General features: G+C 34.4%; 1 protein-coding gene across 1 annotated transcript in view; it reads right to left on the reverse strand.

Moving 5' to 3' along the window:
- Positions 1-24,793, reverse strand: part of MED13 (mediator complex subunit 13) — an 86,682-nt gene that overhangs the window by 42,078 nt on the left and 19,811 nt on the right. Inside the window, exons 4-9 of the mRNA XM_036755966.1 lie at positions 18,759-18,904; positions 17,990-18,187; positions 14,715-14,909; positions 12,688-12,850; positions 12,407-12,517; positions 7,715-8,395 (exon numbers count right to left, since the gene is read on the reverse strand). Coding sequence (XP_036611861.1) covers positions 7,715-8,395; positions 12,407-12,517; positions 12,688-12,850; positions 14,715-14,909; positions 17,990-18,187; positions 18,759-18,904 — 1,494 coding nt within the window. The remainder of the gene's footprint in view (positions 1-7,714; positions 8,396-12,406; positions 12,518-12,687; positions 12,851-14,714; positions 14,910-17,989; positions 18,188-18,758; positions 18,905-24,793) is intronic.

A 24,793-nucleotide genomic window follows, 5' to 3' on the forward strand; every position in this document is an offset into this window, starting at 1 on the left:
AAAGCTTTCCTCTGTATTTTAGCAGAACCCTAGTCTAATAGAAAGCAAATGGATTAAAACACCTTTTCTCTGCACATGTGTAACTTTTAGCAAATTGCTTACCAGTTCAGCAAATTTGGAACTCAAAAATTTTTTAAAATTAATATTAAAAACTGTTCTTACCTGTAATTGGGAAAAAAGTTGTAAAAAAAAAAAAAAACACCTTGTCTCTACCCTGTTACATAGATTGTTACATTTTATACATAGGTAACTCCTGAACTGCATAATAACTTCATTAAGACATACTTGGCCAACCGCACAGTTAGACCTAAGGACAAAAAAACTAGATAAATTTCCCAAAGAGACCACTTTTTGGCCATCTTATTCAAAAGTGAAAAGAAGTAGTACTTTTGTAGGCCTTCAAAAAAGGTAGTAGTATTCAATAATCACAATATTAAGTGTTACAGGCAAATGATTCCTACAAGTACAGGGATATGCATGAAATTTAAATATATTCCATGAAATATCACTAACCTTCAAGTCACAAAGTACAACTTTAAGTTAAATTCACATTCAAGCATACATGCACAAAATGCCTTTACATATGCTGCAACTAAGGAGTCAATTACGTAAAACCATAAAGTAATACCTCTCTAAAGATACAAAAGTAGAAAAAATTTATCATTTTTTTTTAAAGGGAACAATTCAAAAAGACAGGCTATTATAATTTCCTAACCAAATAACTGTGACTTGATAGCCAGGTTCACTTCTTCCTGATGGAAAGTTTTACAAAAGCTCAAATACTGACTAACGGCTATTATTTTAATAGCTAGGATTTACATTCAGCACTTCTAAAGTTTACGAAGTACTTTCCAAATATTCTCTCACTGTTTCCTTATGACCCTGGATGGTGGGTATTATTATTGCTATTGTTGTTGTTGTTGTTGTTATTATTATTATTATTCATTCCCATTTTTTTTTAACAAAAGAGGAAACTAGAGGTTAAATAATTTGCCCAAGTTTACACAGCTGGTAAATGTTTGAGGTGGGATTTGGACTCTGGTGACCAGAGTCCAGTGTTCTAGTCACTGTACTATCTATCTGCTTCTAGGTTAATCTCAGCTACAGACATTATCTAGGGTGGCTTGGGCTTCTACTCTTATCATTCAACAAGCATTAAAGCACCTAAACTTGCACCAGACACTGGGGATAAATATACAAAGAGTGAGACAAAACATACAGAATACACAAAATTAGGCAAGGAGAGCACCAGTATTTTGGGGGGAGGAGTGGAAATCAGGAAAAGCTTCCTGCAAGTGGTGGTTTGTATGGTGCATCTTACAGGAAGATGGATTTTATGATGCAGAGGCATTAAGTGATGACATGCCCAAGGTTACACAGCCAGACAATAGACATCAAAAGTAGGATCCAGGGGCAGCTAAGTGATGCAGTGAGTAGAGCAGCAGCCCTGGAGTCGAGAGGACCTGAGTTCAAAACCGGCCTCAGATACTTGACACGTGTACTAGCTGTGTGACCTTGGGCAAGTCACTTAACCCCAACTGCCCTGCTAAAAACAAAAACAAAAAAGTGGGATCCAGACTTGGATCATCCTGGCTTCAAGACTGGCTCTCTAGCCAATATATCATGCTGCTTCTCATCCAGCTGACCCACAGCCTTCCTAAAATCTTATGACCAAAACTGAATACAGTACTTCAGGATCAGTTTAACGTAGTAAAGTACGATTTTAACCTTATTTGTTCAGGATAAACCACCATTTTTGTTTTTAAATGTTAACTGTTAATTTCTTTCAAATGAAACGTAGAACTGAAATCTTATAAGGATAAACAATTTCATTAGACTCATTGTTCTGTCCCATTGAAATATTTTTGGATCCTGATTCTGTTGTTTAATACGTTGGATATCATATCCTGCTTCTTACCAGCAAATACGATAAAAATATAACCCATGTCTTCATCCAAGTCAGAAATAAATTTATTTTCTTCCCTCCATTATACGGACAATAAAAATATTAGTAGTTTTCATGACCCCAAGACTGGCCTTTCATTCACTCTTCCATGCTGCCACTCACATAACAGTTACAGGTCTTTAGTGTATATACTATTGCATTAGAAGAGACAATTTAATCCATAGTTTATTTAAATCTGTGCAAGAGACAGTTCTAAATTTCTTCATCACTTCATTCTGAAATGACTATTTTCTACATCTAACTATTCTATTAACTTGTTAATATAGCCACCTACATTTAAGATCTTAATAGTTTAAAACAAATAAGGAAAATTCTATAAACACAGTAAAATTACTCTGTTCCCTCTAGTTGTCCTACCTCTCTCATCTCCTCAGTCTCCTTGAATCTTCATCCAATACACATTCAATAACTGTGGTTGACACCCCCACCCCCACCCCATCCTCCTGCAAGGCTGTCATAAACCCTTTTCTCCCTCTACAAACTCAAACTCATGATGATGTTATCATTGTCTCTATGCAGATTCTTCCCAGATACACACACACACACACACACACACACACACACACACACAGCCCCAGTCTCTCTCCTGAGAGCTAGTCCTTCTGTTACCAAGAACTTATTCAAACTGGATGTCCTGTAGATATCTCAAACTCAACATGTCCAAACACCGAATTCATTGTCTATCTCTCCACAAACCCACCCCTTTCAAACTTCCCCATTACTATTGAGAGCTACCATCCTTCCAGTTAGCCAAGTTCAGTAATATCCTATCATTTTCAGCTCCTCAAACCCATTCATCTTACAATATAATTATGTTTAATTCCTTTCTCTAAAGCATTTCTTACATAAATCCTCTTCTTTCCACTCACCATCACCCTAGCTGATTCTCATCACTTCTTATCTAGACTACTGAAAAAGCCTTCTAATTGGACTTCCTGCTTTAAATCTTACCCCCACTCCAATCCATCTTCCAGAAAGCTATCGAAGTGATTTTCTGAAAGTATATGTTGACTATACGTCATCTCTCCCTCCAAACTCCAATGGCTACCTATCGCCTCTAGGAACAAATATAAACTTCTGTTTGGTATTTCAAACTCGTCACAATCTGGCCTTTCCCAGTTTTCAGGATTTTAACATATCAATCCTCTCCATGCACTCTACCATCCAAATATACTGGCCTACTTGTCTAAAAGGCAACTGGAAATGTGAGACTGGAGGTCACCAGAGAGGTGAGGGCAGGATACAAAGACTGAGAATCATCAGCATAGAGATCCATGGGAGCTGATGAGATCACCGAATGCAGTATGGACGAAAAGGAAAAGGGGTCTCAAGTCAGAGCTCTGTGGGACATTTAAGACAAGAGTTAGTAAAACCTAGATGAGGATCCAAAAAGAGATAGAGAAGGAGTAGTTTGATAGGTAAGAGGAGAACCAAGAGAGAGTCCCAAAAACCTAGAGAGAAGAGGGTATCAAGGAAAGAAAGTGATCAATATATTGTTAAAGGAGGCAGAGGGGTAAAGAAGACAAAGGATGGAGGGCTTTGAAAGCTGGTGCTGTTTTCTTACTAGTACCTTGCACAAAGTAAGCAAATTAATTAAACTGAATTTTGGTACAGCTATACTCTATCTAGTATTCATCCTTTTAAACACTATAGTTTTAAAAAGTTGTGCTAAATTATGCCTTAACTATAAAATATAACACCTGGAGACCAATCCAACAGGCATTTATTAAGTGCCCATACATACAAGACACTGTGCAAGGAGCCAAAACTGAGACAAAAAGCTTGAGGGAGCTTATAGCCTATTTGGAGGTGGTTTGTTTTTTTTTCCTGGAAGCAATCAGGGTTAAGTGACTTGCCCAGGGTCACACAGCTAATAAGTTTCTGAGGCCAAATCTGAACTCAGGTCCTCCCAACTCCAGCGCCAGTGCACTATCCAATGCATCATGTAGCTGGCCCTTTATAGTCTATTTGGGAGAGGGGAGAAGGGAGAAGAGTGTAATATGAAACATGTAAACAGACAAGTATATACATAATAATTTGATGAGAGAGAGAATACTCACAGCTAAGGAACTCAGGTAAGGCGCCCCATAAGATCGAGTCAAAGTTTTACAGGAAAAATCCCCTTAATGAAAGGATTTGTTCTGTAAAACTTGCACTCAGTCAAAAGGCTGTACCTGAGGACCTAGAAGGCCATGTGACCTCGAGGCCGCAGGTTCCCCACCCTAGCTAGAGGGAATACTCTATACTAAGGAGAAGGACTAGGGACAATGTTTTCTGGGGAGAAAAGGAAAGGTTTTTGTGAATTCAAGAAGATGAAAGGAAGTATCTTAATGATTAGTATATCAGAGGACACAATAGAAGAAGAGTACAGAGCAAGATAGAAGATTCAGAGACAGTAGGGCTGAAGTAGATGCAGATGAGAACGAAGTCAAAGAATGAATGACAGGGATTAGGAGAAGGGATGGGAGCTAGCCTGCTGTGTGTACATGCTGCAGTATTTGTCTGAGTTTAGGTTTTTAGGGACATTTCAATTTACACCAGAAAACACTTTAGGGTACACACTAAGGCTTAACTATGCAATTGAACAGTTTAAAATGAAAAAGTAGCATTGCCACTTTTAACTGATTTTATACTACAATTAAACATAACAAAAAATAACAAAAACCAAAGATTAAGTTCAAAATAGCTGGAGCATTTAGAATAAATGTGTGTATATACTCAAATATATGAAAAACCACAGAAACTACAACTGATAGGCTAAGTGCTCCCCACCCCAAAAATCCTTTAATCAAAATTCATCCTCAGAGAAAGCTGATACTTAGAAAACTAAGAACTAATATGAATAACTTCAGTCAAGAGCAATCAGCTTTGAAATTCTGTTCTTCAAAAATAAAGTTGAAAATTACAGTACATGAAAGATCATAGATAAGTAAGACAATAATGAAACCCTGGAAACCCTGAAGGTAAAAAACTATAAATAAAACATTGAATATACACTAGATCTAAAGCAAAAACCTTCAAAGCACTGATCAACTATCAGCACCCAGATTTGAAGCTGAGGAAATGAAGAAAAGAAATCATTCTCTCTGGTCTCCCCACATAGCTAATCAAGTGTCAGCACTTCTTGTGTAGGTCCAAGATAATCTTCACCAGGATTAAACAAAAACCACTATCCAATCAATCAGTAAACATTTATTAAGCATATACTATATGGCAGGCTCTGTGGTATCCAGTTTCTGTTAAATGTAAGTAACCAGTAATTTCTCCTAATCTCTCACCTACCAAAAACTTTAATAATATACGCGTTCCTTGCAATCTGCATTCTTAGCTAATTTGAAAAACTTTTTTTCAGAATTTCTATTTTAACATCACTCAACAGACATATAGTTCTCCAAAACAAATGATGTAAGTTTTAAAGAGATGTAAAAAGTATGACCATCTGAGCAAAAATTCACTTTACTTTGTATTAAATGTATTGGAATGTATTAAATATAATGGAATGTATTTTTAAAATACTACACGGAAAGGGGAGTTATGTCACAACCTAAATATAAAATAAAAGCATAAAATTAAGCTTCCAGAAAAATTAAGTCAATGGATCATTTTATCTTTGTGAAGTAATTACATAAGCATGATTAAATATCACCAGGAGGACACAATGAAAAAAAAAAACCAAGAAGTTACTTTTCAGGAATTAAGTGAACACTTGGATTTGTCTGAATTACAAGTTCCACAGGGAACATAGCCTGACTTTTACTTCAATTAGTTTTGCTACCCTCAGGGAGCTGAGTATTACCTGAATGTTACCACTCTGATCAATTTGAAATCCTCTCAAGCAAAAACAGCATATGCAAGATTCTATTCACTATTGAAGAACTAATATTATGGTCTGAGACTCATGTAATTAATTGAGAGAAAGCTAGGCACTTTTTTTTTAAGCTCTTTAAAATATTTAGACAGTGTCTCTAGTGAAACTAACTGGAAAACTTAAGTTAATATTATACTCTAGGATTCAAATATATGTTAAAAGTTACATTCAAGAGCTTGGAGGTACACCAACACAGAAATGACAATACGCTGATCAAGACCAAAAATTTTTTTCTAACCCATCAAAGTGTATATATAGTAATTAAACCTCAGATTTTTAGTCTATTTAACTTAGTAGAAACAACACTCAACTGAGTCAGAATTATTCAGCATGCAGACAAACTACTTAACCTAAGCCTCAGTTTCCTCATCTGTAAAATATTATTTGCACAACCTACCTCAGTGATGTTGTGCTTTAAAGTGCTTCACCCACAAAATAGGTGGAGTACGGAGTATGTATGTATTTGTATACATATATTTTTATATATACAAATATCTGTCGTTAGATGTCATTAACATCATCCCTGTCAAATCACTGATGGGTAACTTCTTCAATTTTACCACCTCTAATCAACTGGCATTATGATATATTAGCAAAGGTAATATCCAAAACTAAACATTTTCCATTAATTATGAAAACGTTACCCACATTTTTGAAGTAGAAAATAGCAGAACTTTTTCTAATCATGTATACACAAATCAGCCCACCACCCCCAAACAGACTGGGGTACAGATAAAGAAGCCAGATATAAAAAAAATAAAGTACAGGGAACCACTTAACTGATGAAATTAAATCTTCCGGGCTTCATTCTGATTTTTAATTTTCCTATATTTTCTCTACCCTCAATCAAATTTTTAAAAAAATAAAATAAAAGGAAATATTCGATTTAAATCAGCTACCCAAGATTAAGATTAAGACTAAACAGCTCCCAAACACATACTGTTAGGGTGACACAAATGTAATGGATTATTACTGTGCCCTAAGAAATGACTACAGAGAAGGACACCATGACTTGGAGAAACTAATATCAAGACAACTAAGTAAAATCAGAGAAACAACATACAAAATGACAATGTAATAAAAAAATATAACCATAACAAAAACTGAACGCTATGAAATTCTAATGACTATGTCTGATCTCAAAGAAAAGACAGGAGAATCACCTCCTTCCCTTCTTTAGTGAAGCAGGGGATTATGAGCATGGAATGCAGTATATAACATTGGGATTTGGAACGTTGGATCATTGATTTAGAGCAAGAAAGGCCCTTACAGGTTATCTAGGTCAACCCCCTCATTTTAGACATGAGGTAATGAGGCTAAGAGAAGATAAAGCAACTTGTCTAAGGTCATGAACGTAGCAAACAGCAGTTGCAAATTAAATTCGTGCACTCTTACTCCAAATCCTGCACCTTTCCCATTGTACCTGATATATGTTGGTTAATTTTAACAAATTTTTTTTCTTTTTAAATAATTCTGTTATAAGGATCAAGCCCTCTTTAATATATGAGGCCTGCTGCTGGGAAGGTGTGTGGGAAGGGTAGAATGCATTAGAAAATGCAGTTGATGTCAAATGTGTTTCACAATTACAATTAAAATTAACTTGACTTGAAAATCTGAGGATTTCAAGGCACTCTGGAGATAAGTGGTTGCTCCCATGAAATTAGAAATGGAAAGAAATGAGCATCTTATTCCTAGGAATTACTGTTTGTCAACTACATATAACATTTAGTGACCCTAGAATTTAATGAAGGGGCTTAATCTTTCAAATTGGCAAACTGCTAATTTTACTTGGAAACCAACACTGGAGCCCTAGAGAATTTGGATAAAACAATTTTTCCATTTTGGTTAAAATTATATTAACAGACTATAAAAATACATACTCTGTAACTGATGTTACACTTTCCTGTCCAGCAGGTCCAACTGGATCATCTTTGAATTTATCACTTGGAAGCTGTGGTGGTAAAAATTCCGCATCTTTTTTCTTTGGGACCTTGTAATACTTCCAGGTTCTATGATCTTCATCTTCTTCTAAATTTACAGCTGTACCAACATATACTGTAGGCTCCAAAACTTCTGGAAACTGTGCTGGGAAAGAATGAGACAAACCATCTATCCTATCTTCCAATGGTTTAGTAGGTACCAAGGGATCAGGTGTTGGCATTTGATAGAAATGTTGACTCTGAGGAGTTGAAGGGGTTTTAGTTACTGCTTCATCAACCACATCACATGGATGAGGACTAAGAGGTGGTGGCTGAGGGGAGTTTGCAATTTCAGTGCTATGCATCTGAGGAGTCTTTGCCACATCATTAGTTCGGATGTTTGAGAATCTCACTTGGCTGTCTGGAGCAGAGATCACCAGCCTCTGATTCGCTGTATCTGTTTCCATAGTATCATCACTAATAGATGCACGATGGTGAAATGGAGTCAAGGGACGTTTCTGTGGCTTTTCACTTTTTTCTTGCTTCTCAGTGGCTTTGTGCTTGGGAGCTGCTTGTTGTTGCTGGCCTACAGGTGGTGCCTGCCCCTGTTGTCCAGAATTTCTTGGTTTGAAATTTTTGTGCCTAAAGGAGGAAAGTCAAAGAAAGGTTTAAAAAAGTTAGGGCACTGTTATACCTAATGTTATTGCTCCTTCCAAATTAAAAGGTGAGGAACTTCAAAATAAAAGGAAGATGAGGGCCTTTATTCAGTGGCTTGCAATTAAAAAAAAACGTTAAATGAAATGTTCGTAAAAAATAATCCTTTCTTATTTAGCAGCTCAGAGAGCTTCTGATTAAAAACAGTTTTCCTTAAATTCTTTTCAAACCAGGCAAATGTTACAGTGAAGTTTAAAATTTATTATAAGTATTCAATGATATTGCAAAATCAATAATTATGACTGATGTATTAATGATTCCGACCAACTCTATCAAAACTCCAACTGTGGACAAACTTCTCTCTGAACTTGAGCCCAGAGAGATGCTAGATTTAAATCATATCAAACCTAGAATTTAAAGTAGTGACCATTGGGATTTCCCCCAAACAATGATCCAAAGCTTCCTTGGGTTAAAAATGACTAGAAGCCACGAAATATCTAATCTGTTAGGTTCTAACCCTAGCTTGTATTTCATCAGCAAAATCACCATCTTCCTTTCTCCCAAACAACCACACTCTCACCCCCCAATCAAATTACTATGTCTTGATGAGGGGTTCCTTTGTTTGGAGAATGCTAATAATACAAGAATAAACATCTGGGAACGGAGAAATGACAAAATTTAGATATCTATAACTGTGGGTTCAGAAATATGGAGAAGGATGAGGAAAACCGCAGAGTAAAAAGTGCCCAGCAGAGAATTCAGGAAATCTGAGCAGCATGCTACCTGTCCTAAACAAAGGAGGTTTAGTTAAGAGAAATTCTGCTGGCATGTTTCAGGACACCACCAATTCAGAGTCAATAGCTATTAAGGAAAACAATTTCAACCTAAAGCCAAAGGATGAACCTGGCCCTCCCCCCTTTCCAGGAACCAAAGAAGGAAGGAGAAAACTGGATGACCACTTGTCAGGTATATTAGATAGGAATCTTTCAAGTACAGGTTTGTACTAAGTGGTTGCTAAAGTCCCTAATCTGAAATTCTGTGATTAATTTTTCAGCTAGCACCTACAAGTTTATTACATATAGTAATAAGTAGTATTTTATGTGTAGGTGTGATTAAGTCCAAATAACAAAAAAGTTATGCTACCATTCACATTATAAAACAACATATAACTGATTGTATGCATTCTATATACTTCCTGTTAAACAAGTTAAAAAAAATAAGGTCTAGCTTTTTACCCTTTCATCTTGATAACACTACTTTGAATATTTTACAGGTACATAGTAAAGTAGAGAAACACACTTGGAAAACTGCTTATAATATAAATGTATACAATTTTTTTTTTTGCTTATTCTTAAATTATTTATTTAAACTTATCAACCATCTAGGTTGAAATAGACTGCTTTGGGAAATCACAAAGTGCTTTTAATAATCCCAAGTTACTCCCTAAAGCAAGTAAATTTTCTAACATCAACAGTTTTCTGGTGATGGATACTCTATGGTTCAGTCATGAAATACCACAATTTGTGAAGGATTAAAGTGGAGGATTTCCCAAAGGATAATGAAAAGGAACAAGATAGGTATGAGGAGATAACAACATATAACCAAAAAAAAATTAGCATAGGAGGAGCACCATAAAAGATGAGAGGTGACACTTGAACCCTCCATCCCCCAAAAAGAGAAGGTCGCAGAGTAAAAACACAGGAAATCCAATGTACTGCCAATGTGATCCACAGATAGCTACAACATGTTGAAATCTAGAGGTCACTGGCATGTTGCATGGATTCCCTGTTAAGGATTTAGAGGAGGAGATGCACAAAAGTTACACAGAAATAAAAAGGTATAGATAGACTTATCTGGCACCACTATAGAGTTTCTACAATGATAGGATCATAGATTCAATTCTATCAAAGCAATAATTATCAATATAACAAAGCAATTAAACGTTGCAACTAAATATTTAACTAAATGTCAATGCATAAAATATAATAACTTTTCAAACAGTCTAAGCACATACTAATATTATCTCTATTCATTTTTTCCCCTAATATATGGTCACAGTTAAAACTGATTTTGTTTTTCTGGTTTTGCTTTCTTCATTTGACATTGTTTCAGAAATATCACTGGAGATTTATGTTTGTCAATTTGTCTAACTACAATTGGTAGAAATTATAATACTATATAAAAGTAGTTTAAGTGCATATTTTTATTCTGTATTTCAGCCCAGTCCCTCTTTTTCAGTGGGTATACTTTTAGTGTTGCCACTGCAAACTGGCTCCTTGCTTTTTATTGAAGAAAAATTTCTGTATTCTTAATGTTTTAAACTCATGCATAAATGTTCAATTTTCTGCATTTATTATCAAAGTTTCTGTTTAAGTGCTGTATTATTATGGATTAACACACACAAAAAAAAAACCAACTCTTTGAAGCCTGGTATAAATTTTACTGATATCAAGTAATTTTCAGTCTCTTCTTATAGCTAGCTAATACTACATCTACATTCATCACATTAGTCTTTGCCAGGTCTTAAAATCAATATTAAGTCTTCCTCATGAGATGTATTATCTAATGCCCATTTCTTAACACTATGGTTTTACTGATTCATTTTTAAATGAAAAGTATATATTCTCCTGGAAAAAGTGCTCTGAGCTAAAGGTTAACCAATCATATTTTAAAATTCAATAAACTTTCAAAATGTATTGGGAGGGGTTAAATCGGTAATTTTTGAGTAAATATTACTACTCAAAATAAGATTCACTAAGAAAAGTCATGACATTAAGACAGAAGCATTAAGAGTTAAATGTGACTCTGTCCCTTTCAGCTTGAAATTCTTTAAGGCCTATAACATCTGTTTTTATATTACATTAGAATCTTCAGGATATGAGACTTGTGGCTCTTTTGGTTAGTAGTGATTACCACTGTGGCTCTAGTAAGATAGCCTGAGAGCATTCCTGAGCTAGAAAAATTTTTATGGTTGCTTCTTTAAAGATTCAAAAGAAAAATGACAACATAACTCAATATTTCTATACACAGATGTTACTCAATTAATCAACCCTCTGACAATACCAGAATAACCATCAAGCCTCTTTAGTTATTCAAAGTTTCTTCCTTAATTTTTAAAATTAAGTCATCTGAATGGAGTAAACACAAACACAAGAGATAAGAGTTCATATACATGAGTACATGAATAAAGAGAACACATTTACTGGACCATACTGTTCATAGGACCTAAATCCTGTAAAGAAACTGAATCCAAACATTTAAGTGTTTACAATACAAAAGACACTGTTCTAGGTCTTGGAGATAAAAACATTAAGAAGATATAAGGTCTACCCTTCAAGGAAATTATAATCCAATGAGGAGACGGAAGAGAAGGAAATTTCTACAAGTTCCATCTGCTGATTTATACAAACAGTAAATGTCAGTATCTTAAGTTTCTAAACAATGAGGTATACCACGAGTTGTTTCACACATAATGCAACTTGGTTCTTGACAACAACTATTTCCAGAGGTACCTAGGGGCACAGAACAGTACAGGGAAAGTATTTAGAGGGAAAGAAAAATTAAAGTGGAACCCCTTGAGAAAGTTTTTGCTTAGGGACTCAAACTCAACTTAAAGTACCTGATATTCACAACACCTCTTTACCATTTCAACTTTCACCAGACAACCCTACCAAAAAACAAAATTTGAAGTTAAAAATAAACTTATTGTGAAAATGATACTAAATCACATTAGTATGGGAAAAAGAGGATATAATTATATTTAACATTGCTACTGGTTTATAAGAGTTGATACTGGAAGTAAATTCTTACACACCACTTTCATCATACAGACACTAATTCTCACTGCATTTGATATAAACCACCATTTTGTGATTTGTTATTTTCCAATCAATAAGAGAAAATGTCCTAGACCTGAAAGTTCTAAAGTTAAAACCTCTTTACTCACTTCCTTGTTCTGTCAAACAGCATTAAAAGACCACTTAGCAACTTTGAGTCTACCTTGAACAGCTGCAACTTGTCCTCTGTGTGGCCTCAACAAAATCCCAGGATGCAACTTTGTCTGCAGTTTCTTCTTCACACATACCACTCGATGAAGCAGAATACTTCCTCCTAAGATTTGAAATTGTTTAGAAATTACATTATTTTGTACTCCTTAGCTTAAGTTAAATAAATGCTTTAAAAATAAAGAATTAAACAGGAAAAATAAGCAATTAAAACTTTAAAGTCTTGGAAATGAAAATTTTCAACATACCATTTCAAAACTTAATAGAAATACATACTTGTTCTGTGCTCTGTTCATATTGCATTCCTGCCAAACTCTATCCACAACCTGATTGGCTAGTTTTCTGGGTATTTTCCCACCATGATGGCTAGTACTATCTGAATTGAATCCATCAGAAACAGAAGGAAATTTGACCCATTTTTGAGCAGACTGGGCATCAACTGTGGAAAAAAAAAAAAAACAGAATACAGGGTAGAAGAAGTAAAGTAAATGAATCTGTTTTAATAGGTTTGTTTTTTAATCAATTGCTCTGACAAAACTGATTCCAGGTATTCAATGAATCCATTCACAAAGAAATAAATTTTTAAAAAATTTGTTTTAAAATACTGTTTAAGTAGCCACAGGAAAAAAAATCTTAAAAACAGAAGTTCTAAAAATGAGACAGTATTCAGTACCCATTAAGAAAGGACTATTTTAAACAACCAATTAAATATGCAAGCACTTAGACGGCAGTAACTAGTTATAACAAGGTGGGGGGGGGGAAGATGCATTTTTAAATAGTAAAAATACTGCCACTATAAGCCATATTACATCAAAGTAAGGGGTATACAGAAGCAGTATAGATATATTCTTCATTCATGGAAGAAGAAAGAGAAATCAGGCAATTTTATTTTGCAGAAAGCATGGAACTTGGAAACAACCATTCTCCGCACATTTCCCATTTACTACCATTTCTCTCCAGTGAAAAGTATCTCTCAAACCAGGATACACAGCAGTAAGCATTGGTGTATATTACTAATATAAAAGCTAGGTTGTCCCCATTTTTAATAACCTCTTCATTTGTCTAGTTAATATTGCATAACTTAAAATATGATACCTGCCTTTGTAACTGTGCCCCTCAAAACAACATGACAATGGTATTTTTAAAAAGTATCTTGGAAGGGGGTTATTGAAAAGGGATAGACCTGCCTATAAACTAAAAGAACTGAATTGCTTGTCCTAACTCACTGAGCTTAGCATACTTAAGAATGTTATTTAACAAGCTCTTAGTAGTTGTCTGAGAATGGACCCACACCCAGTGGGAGTAATTTTCAGGAATGCTCTAGCTAACCACGCTAGGTCAATCCCTAAAGCACTACCAAAGCCAGTGTTAAGAGGTACAAGGCATGATCCTAGATTGTTTATCACCTCCATCTCTAAATGCACAGGCAACCTAAATGGAAGTCTTTAAATTAGAGAAAATGATTTTTTAAAAAAATATTTTAGCTATCTTAACGCATCTGAAATTCTCTGGGCTGATTGTTTAAAAGATTTTTGCACCAGTCAAGTAACTCAAGGCTAGAATTGAACATTTTTGGCTTAACTATGAATGATTCTAATATTTTCTTCACTTTTTAACCAGTCTGGGGTTGTCACATATAATGAAAAGTAAGCAAGTCAACTGGCAAATGACAAAGGATGAGTAAGAGAGCAAATTCTAGCTACACAGTGCTTTAAAGGGAGGTGTGAAAGACCTTGTACACGTAAATCCTTCTAATGAAGAATGTTAGATATAGCCTAAACCATGAACAATGAAAGTCATTTCTACTCTTCTCTAATTTGCCTTTAAACTCATTAAATTTCTCCTCATAGCATTAGATGGAGTGCATAAACAAAATCTAAAGAGTTGTCCAACTAGGGCTAACTGCAAAACAAATCAAAGTATATAAAATATTCACATTTTTTATTTCTCTGAACACTACAATTGAGAATGTTTCCCCATTTTGCAAATTAAGAAACTGAAGTACCAAGTAAATGTCCAAAAAAAGTTGGTGACATCTACTCCATTGCTTTTTTAAAAAAAATATTTATAGAATATTGTTCTTATTTCATAATAGCTCCACTACCAAAACAAGTTTATAGTTAGCATTTTGATCTAAGTAACAAAAATGTAATAATGTTTTTACATTTTAAAAATGGAAATTAGTAAGGCAAAAACAATTTTAGAACTTAGTATATCCCTAAGAAAAATATATATGTTGAAGTCACCAATCAAAAACCAAATCTATTAAGAGTTAGAAAATAAGTTATTTATAATTATAATACCTGTTTGGACTTCCTCAGGGGATGTAGGTGGAGTCAGAGTTACTGAAGACATGGCAGGATCTCTTGTAGAAGCAGGCACTTGGTGGACACCCAAGCAAGTAGTTGAACAATGAGAAGATCCCACGGAGCTAGGAGTAGGAATGTCTGACTGAGGAACTAACACAAAGCATGCTGGATAGATCATTCGCACACCAGCTGAAGGAAGGGGAAAAGTCAAGTATTTATCTCAATTGCTAAAGACAAGTTTTATGATTTTTAATGCAACCAAAATCATGTGTCTTTCTATATGTGAAAGTATATGAAAATACTAAGAGCAGAACTAGAATAGTGAAATTCAAGTTGGCTATGACAATTAAAATTTTATACATCCAGGTATAAATAGATCTAAAGAAGACAATAGTGTTTTCTTTATATATGTGTATATGTAGATATAGATATGGGAAAAAAAAACACCTCAAGATCATGTCCTCACACTGCTTTTTTCCTTCATTGTTGTTAGCTTAAATAGTCAATATTCAAACAAGACAAAAAAATTATTGTAATTACCATAACAATATACAGAAAAAGTTGATGGAAACCATAAACTTGTTAGTATTTTGTTCAGTGTTTATTAATTTCCACATCCCTCTCAACCTTTTCTGTGTGTTTATCCTGACTGTATTAATATCTCTGTTATTATTTACATAGCAGTAGTCAACACATATGCATACTGTCCTTTTGGTTCTAATTTGTTCACCTTACATCACCTGTTTTCCCCTATTTCTTTATATTCCTTGTAGTTAATATTTCTTATAGTATAACATTCTCTTATATTCACATCACTATTTAACTTTTCTCCAATCACTGGGAACACCATTGCTGTCCAGCTATTTACAACCTCGAAAAGAATTTAGAAGGTACTGAGCATGGCAAACATTGAATCATATCACAAAGAATGAACCTGGTTTACAATCCCTAAAATGCAGAGGACTGGTTACCAACCATCAGCCAACAATTATTTATTAAATGGCTATTATGTGCCAAGCACCATGCTAAGTGCTGGATATTCAAGTACAATAGAAGAATTATTTTATAATCAGTTGGATGTGTGCAGTCAGACCAACTAATTTAGAGCAAAATGTCAAAATCGCTACCAAAAGATAAAGTTGAGAAATTATATATAATTGAATGTGATTAAAACAGTTCCAACCTGGCCTACTCAAAAAAGGTACTGACACCAAACTGTGGGAAATGGATACTGGAAAAGAAATTGACATGGACCAATTTCTATACCAAAGGAAAAAAAAAAAAAGCTGCCTCCATAAGGAAGCCAAGCATCTAGAAACACAGACTCAGTCTGCAAAACTCTTAATTCCTCTGCCAAGCAGAGAGGCATGGCCAATGGCAACACCAGTTAGAATTTTTAAAAAATTCATTTACAAAATGTTACAGAAGAGGATGGCAGAACATAAAGGCCTATCTAGTTTCAAAATAATGAAGTAAAGTGAAAGGGAAAAGTCTGCAGAAAATTTGAAGAGGCTACTACAGTGGACCATCCTAATTGAAACTGGAAAGGTGCTTACAGACACACGGGGCAGGTGGGGGTGAAGATTTGCCAGTATTTCTGTAGGGATCCATTATCATCAAGAACAGTTAAACCACTGCATATGGATATCTCAGTTTTCAATGTGCTTTCTAAGGACTTGATAATGACACTCAAGATAAATTTGGGAAGAACCAATGGAACACATACCACACCAAGCAGATCAGATACAGATGAAAAACAAGGACTAATTTTTCCAAGTACTCTCAAAGAGAAGATATTAAATGCTAGGGGGCAGGAGTGGAGAGAATGGAAAAAATAATGGATGTTTATTATCACCTAAAAGGCAACAGTGGCAGTAGCAGTAACACACTCATATGTCCACTAACTGCTGTAAAATCTTTGTGAATAATCTGTGCATGAATTGAGAGTATCCTTAATAAAAAAGAAGAGAAGCAGCCTTTTGCCAACAATTTTCTACAGCACATCACATCTTCAATCACATAGCTGATTGACATATGAATAGAATATAAGATTGCACTGTTACTTTATTGTGTTTTGTTTTTTCCAAATCATTCAAGTTGGTAGAATGAAAGAGCTTAAAGGCACTTTTCTGTGCACATATCATACAATATTGCTAAATAAAACATCATCAGAATATTGCTGAATCAAGTTATTTATATTAAAGCAAGCCATGAAAAAGGGAGATCCACACACTAGGTAAAAGGTATTTTGCTGTAGAAGCCAACCTAGTGGAAAGAGAAAAGGGTGAAGTCTTCTAAAATTCTGTAGATAGCATTGAGATAATTGCATCAAGTCCCAGAATAATATCAGGTCTCCTCAAGGAGACCCATAGTCACTTAAAAGAATGAGACTAACAATCTACTCAGGAAAAAAAAGCCACATGACCAAATTCAGAGTTGGATGGATAATCTATAAATACATGCATCTTAGGTAGATACTACAAGAGGAGATACGGTGCTGGGCTGCACTGGAAAAATTGCAGTGCTTTCATATTAATTTCAACTTACCTCCTAACACAAAATCCAAATTAAGACCATTATTCCCTCAATGATGCTACATAGGGCTGTGAATGCTACTACACACAAAGAATCAAAATTGCAGGTAATAATAGCAATGCATGGTAGGTGAAAGCAGGTTTTAGCTTATCACTAATGATCATTTTTACAAAAGAAACAGAATCAGAAAAGATGTGGGGTGGTCATGTACAGAGAGCACAGGATAACTAAACAGCAGTTGGAATGCAGTTTAAAACAGTTAAAAAGACTTATGAATAGGTCTTCAAAATGTTGACTAGACCCTCTAGGAAGGATCCTATAAAAAAAAAATTCAAGGATAAAAGGTTAATATGCAAGGGTGGACTGTGATCTGTGCCACTGGAAGAAGTACCCACCTTGAGGAAATTTCAGATATTTTGCAATACTGTTACCTTTAGTGTAATTCATTATTATTTCTATAAATCCATTTCTGCATCTAAGTGTTATTCCATGAGTCATCAGTTAAACTATTACTTTAAGTATATTGGCTTTATTATTAAGCATATTTATCATAGTATTTCTGAAGATATGCTCATGTTTCTCTTCTTTCATTGTTACGTTATAATGAAACTTTTGGAGAAGTTTATGCTTTCAAAACAGTATTTCTCCATTGAAAGGAAGTTAAAATAACTGAAAGTGTCCCATGTTTCTCCAAAAAAAATTTTCTTTAGCACCTATATGTAAAGAATGCATACCAACAAGAACTTCCACAGCAGCTAGAGAGTCATCTTCCCAATCCATATCTTCCTGCTTTTCTTCTGATACCTCCTTCAAGCATGATGAAATAGGATAAAATTGTTTCCATTCACCTATCAATTTCTTGGTGGATGAATCAGACATCTTGAATGCTTGTCCTGTCAGAGTGCCATTTAATCCAAATGGACTTAAAATAACTAGAAACACAAAAAGTCTCGTCATTACAATAAGCATTTATTAAACATCTACTAGATGCTACTATCATACAAGAAAAACAACAAAAAATCATGGTCCCTACAAACTATGGACTCTGCTCTCAAGGAGCTGTATTACTGGGAGGGAGGAAAGATGAATGTGGAATATAGAATATGAACATTTAAAATCAAGTCCCTTATGCATTTAAAAAGTGATATCATACCAGACTGTTTTAGTCAGCAGTACAGAAAATGTCTTTTATAGTATTTTAGAAAAAGGAATTCTATAATAACCCAAAAAATCCCATACTAGGATTCATCTTATAACAACTTCATACCTCACTGACATACATTAATATGAAATCTTAATATCTATGTTCAAGGGCTTTCTGATAATACTTAGCTATGACAAGTTTTCATTCATCAGTAATAGAAAAGAATTACTGAAAGGCTCAGAAGGAGAAGCCTTAAGAATTCACAACTGAAAATTTCTGTTCTTAGTAAGGATATTCCTAGGGCATAAATTGACAGAAAAACTGTCCAAAAAGGGAAAACAAAATTGAAGGAAACATACCTTGAAAAGGGTTATTAGATTGTTGAGCAAGGGTGATGTGCTCTTCACTAAGAAGATATACAGGCTGGTGCTGGTTAATTTCCACGCTGGTACAAACATTGCTGTCCCCATGCAAGAAAAAAGTGAAAGAGCAGGACAAGTGTTCACTGATTAAAAAAAAAAAAAAGAGTAAAAGTTAAGTTTTAAAGTGATGTGACTAAAATAAAAAACTAGGGTTTGTTTTCCAAAATATACTTTGATATGACTACCAAATATTTCCTGTTTGTGTAACAGATCCATTTACTCTATTTGATGCTAGTCAAGCTTGCTACTTACCAAGAAATTATGCCATCAAATAGCACATTTAAAAAGATTTATCTGAGTGAGCAGGTTGCAAAGAGTTGTACAGTGTTCAAAGCAAAAATGCCCCAGGATGCAGATAAGTACATCCACAGAATTAGTCTGTACTACAATCATATTCCTGGAAGAGTCAACTCCAAGAATAAAGGGGGAAACAGAGGAAGGAAAGAGAATGAGGTAAAAAAATAATGTAGAGGAGAAGAGCACCTTCTTTATGCACTCTTTCTTTTTCCACCTTTTCATTCACATTTTCATTCTTAAAAACAATTCTTCTAAATGCATCCTACTCACGATTTAGTCACTATATTATATACATATTAAAATAAATAATTCCTGTACATTTCCACAACAGGTTAAAAAACCTAGCAGTCTTCAAAAAATAGCCAAGTTGAACTTCATTAAAATACCTAGAGGTAGCTAGCAGGGAAGTGAACAATATTTGTTTGAGTGGATACTGGTGTAACTGACAAATAATAAAGTCGATTGATTAGTATGGCGGCTATCAATCAAAAAGACCCTAAGGAATCTCCACCAGCAAACAGACTTATTATTTTAACTAGATACTTCACTTAAGCTAATGCTACATACACCTTAGATAAAAGTGTGAATGGACTAGCCTTTTGATCTCTATAAATGGAATATAAGATTTAGGTGGTAGTGAATCCTGACTCAAAAGAAGTCATCAGGACAGGCCACTTATATTTCCCACTCATTAACAGTTACTGAGCTTGCCACTTTTCAGGCAGAAGTAAATATTATATTACCCATCTTATACAAGGATGTCTTTCCTAAGGCACCAATCAGACTGTGTCATTCCCTCTACTCAAATTCCAGTGGCTCCCTATTGCCTTTAAAATAAACAAAATCCTCTGGCATCTAAAGCCCTTTATAACTTGGCCTCAACCTACCTTTCCAAGCTTATTATATCTCACTTCCCCTCCAGCATTCTGGCTTTCTAGATGTTCTTCACACATAACATTTCATCTACTGTCTTTGCTTTAGCACAGGCTGCTCTACCCCCAAATATGCTTGGAACAAATTTCCCTTATCTCCATGACTTAGAATCTTTAATTTCCTTCAACACTCAATTCTAATACCCCGTCTCATGAGGCTTTTTCTGATCCATTCAGTTGCTAGCGCCTCTCTGGCCAAATTAGTTTGTATATACTTAAACATGTACATGTTGTCTCCCTTTAGTAGCACACAAGCTCCTTGGAGGGGCAAACTACTTGATTTTTGTCTTTGTATTCCTATCACCTAACAGTTCCTGGCACAGAGCCCACACTAAATAAGTGCTTGTGGACTCATATCTATATTTGTCTTTTCAGTAATCTAACAGCAGATTTAAAAATTTGGATTGTTTCTATGATTCAGCAAGAACATATCTATCCATACAGCTCCAAACTAAGCTAAGTTCTCTACCAGCGTTTCTGCAAGCTTCACTCTTGGAGCCTTTAAACTTCTTCCCAGTAAGGGCTGCTTTGTTTTTGTCTGTCTGGCCCAGCCCCTCTCAATGTTGAATGGATCACAGTAGGTACTCAATAAATGCTTGTTGATTCTAAATATGCCACTAAAATAAGCCACTAAAAAAAAAAGTCCCTATTTCAAAACAAATGTTAATTGTCTACTTGTATAAAAGAGCTAATCTTGTCCAGGTATCAATATTTAGAATAGCAATCTCCTTTAAATTATAATGGATTAATAAACCTCCTCCCAAAACACTATGGCTCTGGACAATCAATCATACTCCATTAACCTTAATCCAGTGTCTATTTACATAAAAAAGTCAAAGTTCCCAATATTTCTCTTCCCTTGAGAGGTAAAGATATTTCAGAACTTTTGTGTTTGGTAAGTTTCTCCTTTCATTATTTTTTTCACTGGCAGTAAACAAATTCTGACATCCTTATTTACTTCACTAATAGGGAGAAAATAATTAAATTTTCCTGTAAGTTTTTGTACCCAGAAGTCAGCACTGTGTTCTTGCATGTCAACTCTCAGGAATTAAGGCTGCTGTAATGTAGAGAATTGGGTAAAACCTCTATGTCATTAGAATTCTTTAAATATATGATAACTATGCAATTCTTAGAATTTAAAAAAATCTTGCAATTGTCATCATTTGAATATAGGGATTTTTTTAACTTTAATTTTTTAGCACAATATATTCATTTCTCCCAGAAACACCTGAAAAGGAAAAAGTACTGTAAAAGACCAAAAGATACATTCTATATGCAGAATACCTGACAACTAGCTATACTAGTTACTATAAAACCTGGATATTTATCAAACCTTATTTTTATTTTTTCTATACCTTTGGATTAACTATCAATATACCTAGCCTTCATGTCTTTTTTTTTTATCCTAAGTTCTGTTTTCTCAGTAAGGCAGGGAAACAGTAATATGCATTACATTTCATTTCCTAAAATGATTAGTTGAATGGTAAAGCTGGCAAAGTTTGAATCTTGCCTCAGGCAGTAACCCTGTGATACTATACAAGTCTCTAAACCTCTCTGAATTAGTTTCCTTATTTGCAAAATGAGGAAAATAACAGGACTTACCAAAAAGGGTAACATGTTGTAAGGATGAAATAAGATAACACTGGCAAAGTACTGCAAACCTTAAAGCACTATATAAATGTTAGTGATTTACCCAGAAAAGATGGTAGGAGAATTAAAACCATCAACATTTTAGTGCTTTAATCACTAAAGATAAATTCATAAAACAGTGATATTTCTAATGTGTTATGTAATGGATAGATCTACAGAAGCTCACTTTTTTTCCTCAAAAATATTTATGTGAAAACTAAAGGGGACATGTAGGAAACTCAGAGCAAGATAAAATAGTAATAAAGAACTATGACAACAAATGATAAACTGACCTTTAATGGGGGCTAGTGCTAAAAACAAAATAAAGGACTGTCTTGAATAACTGTTTTGAAACATTAGTCTTCTTACAAATTTATCAAAGAGATTTTTTTTAAATGGCATTAGTAGCTCTCTAAATACACAAAAATACAATAGAGATGAGAATTGAAAGATCATGAAGTTAAAATAAAATCAAGAAAAAAGGGATAAAACATAAATGACGAATTTTTAAAATCACAGGGACAGGAACCTGTTTGGTTATTTTTAAACATCAAAGAGTGTCTGCTACAACTAAATGATTAAGAACTGTTTTCTCTATAACATATTTTTAAAAATCTGAATTGCAAATATTTGCAAGTATAAGTAACCTAAAACAAATGCTTCAAGTTCTTATATCTTCAAAGACAAAGGGAATAAATGAATTTATTGCTCAACTACGGACATTTGTTACAAGAGTATGTATAGTTTTTATTTTTCTTCAGGGGAGAACAGGTAGGAGGGAGAAGAAAAAAAAATGCTTGTTAACTGAAAAAGAAATTTCTAAGACAAAGGCTAAGAGAACAGAATTTTACATAAATTCCTCCCTTAACAATCAAGGAAATATGCTTCTTAAGCTAATACATAAAACATACTAACAAATTTTCCAAAGAAAAATTTAACAAATCATCATTTAGTTCTTTTCTGACTCCAACGAAAATGCAAACAAATACCTAAACAAAATGTACAAAAACTAAATTAAATGTCTTAGTTGTCAAACATTCTCAAGACAGTTTAAGTCACACTGCTCCACAAGAAGACCATTCCCCTCCTCTGATACTCCTCCTTTCACTCTCCTAAAATGACCATTTGTATTTTTAAGGAAGAAAGAAGAATACAGCTTTCTGATGTAAAGTGCTAAATATGTCTCCTAGAAGTCTCTGTAGCAACCCAATATTCCAAAGAGACAGTCATGTGATCACTGCTCTCAGCTCCTGCTGTTTATCCTGCACTGTCCTACTTACAGCAGCTTTCAATTCCAGCTGTCTACAGTAGAAGAAAAATATTACTGGCTATACTGTTAGCACATGTTTTTAATACAGTCTCATTAACACTGTTGTTAAAAAAAAAAGTTTTAAAAAATAAAATCATTTTTGTGCAAAGTGTGAGAATATTTTTACATGTAAAATCCTGAAAAGTTACTTCAATTTCTGAATTAATATTAAATATTGCTATAGTAAATTAAATGCAGTATTATAGTTTAAAAACTATTACTACCATTACCCTTTAATTCTATATGGCAAAAAATCCCAATAAGCAGCGACATAAAGCACTATACCTTGAATTCAGAGTAGTTTTTATTTTGAGGTATTATTCTAGACTTCACAGCATTTTTATCTTTATGACACTTTATTCACAAAATATTTGGGCACCTATCATATCAAGAAGGGGTGAAGTATGCAAAAAAAAAATCTCTGCTTTCTAGGAACTTAGAACCCAACGTACATATAACAAACACGGATGGGGTATATAGCATTTTGGAAATGAAGAAAAGAGACACCATATTTTTCCTAGTATAGAATGGAATACTCCCTATTTAAGTATTAGAACTGTGCAAACTAAATAGATGAAAACATGCCTATAGAATACCCAAATCTCACACACACACACACACACACACACACACAATCTACCACAGCCAATCTATTCTTAGCATTACTAGATTATCTAAGTCTTAAGGACAGATAGTATCAAATGAGATAATATCGTAATGTGCTTTGCAAACCTCAAAATACTATACATTAGCTATTATTACTGGGAATTCAGTCAAATCTCTTTTGTGCTCTAAGTCACACTTACTCTAAAGAAATGCTAAGCTACAATCTCTTGGGAGGAGGGGGGAGTGAGAAGAGAGGTTTACTCCCTTATGCAGCCCTGCCATTACGGTAAGCTTTCAAGAATAGATTGATAATATTATTATTAAAGTAACAACAATACACTTTTAGATGTAAATATGTGCAATATATTTCCAAGAAAAGATAAAAGCTATCTATCCAGGTAAGGCTGAACAGCTTTATTATCTATGGACCTTTTGTACATATTCTAGAACCTAACATTTGAGCAATACATTGAAGAATATGTAGAAACAACGTTGTTATTCTGGCCTGCAACTGCAAGCACTGGAGTGCTCCTGTCACTTGAAGGTACACCACATTGCAAGGGCTTTTGATAGGGTGCAATCTATTTTCAGTTTTTCATGCCCTACAGCTTTGCCTGTGTTCTAAGAGCTATCTAGATTTTTTTTTAATATTTTTTTATTTAATACATTTAGTTTTCAGCATTGATTTTCACAAGAGTTTGAATTACAAATTCTCTCCCCATTTCTACCCTCCCCCCCACTCCAAGATGGCATATATTCTGGTTGCCCTCTTCCCCAGTCAGCCTTCCCTTCTGTCACCCCACCCCACTCCCATCCCCTTTTCCCTTCCTTTCTTGTAGGGCAAGATAAATTTCTATGCCCCATTGCCTGTGTATCTTATTTTCCAGTTGCATGCAAAAACTTTTTTTTTTTGTTTTTGAACAAAATTTTTAAAACTTTGAGTTCCAAATTCTCTCCCCTCTTCCCTTCCTACCCACCCTCCCTAAGATGTCCAGCAATTCAACATAGGCCACATGCGTATCATTATGTATAACCCTTTCACAATACTCATGTTGTGAAAGACTATATATCTAGATGTTTTTAAAATTCCCATTCTGAAGACTGTTAATTGAGCAGTCAACTTTTTTTTTTAATTAATGAGCAAACTACAGTTTTAAGGGAAATTAAATACTTGTTTTCAATTTATATTTACTAGGAGT

Source organism: Trichosurus vulpecula, chromosome 4, assembly GCF_011100635.1.
Source record: "Trichosurus vulpecula isolate mTriVul1 chromosome 4, mTriVul1.pri, whole genome shotgun sequence".
NCBI classification, from domain to species: Eukaryota; Metazoa; Chordata; class Mammalia; order Diprotodontia; family Phalangeridae; genus Trichosurus; species Trichosurus vulpecula.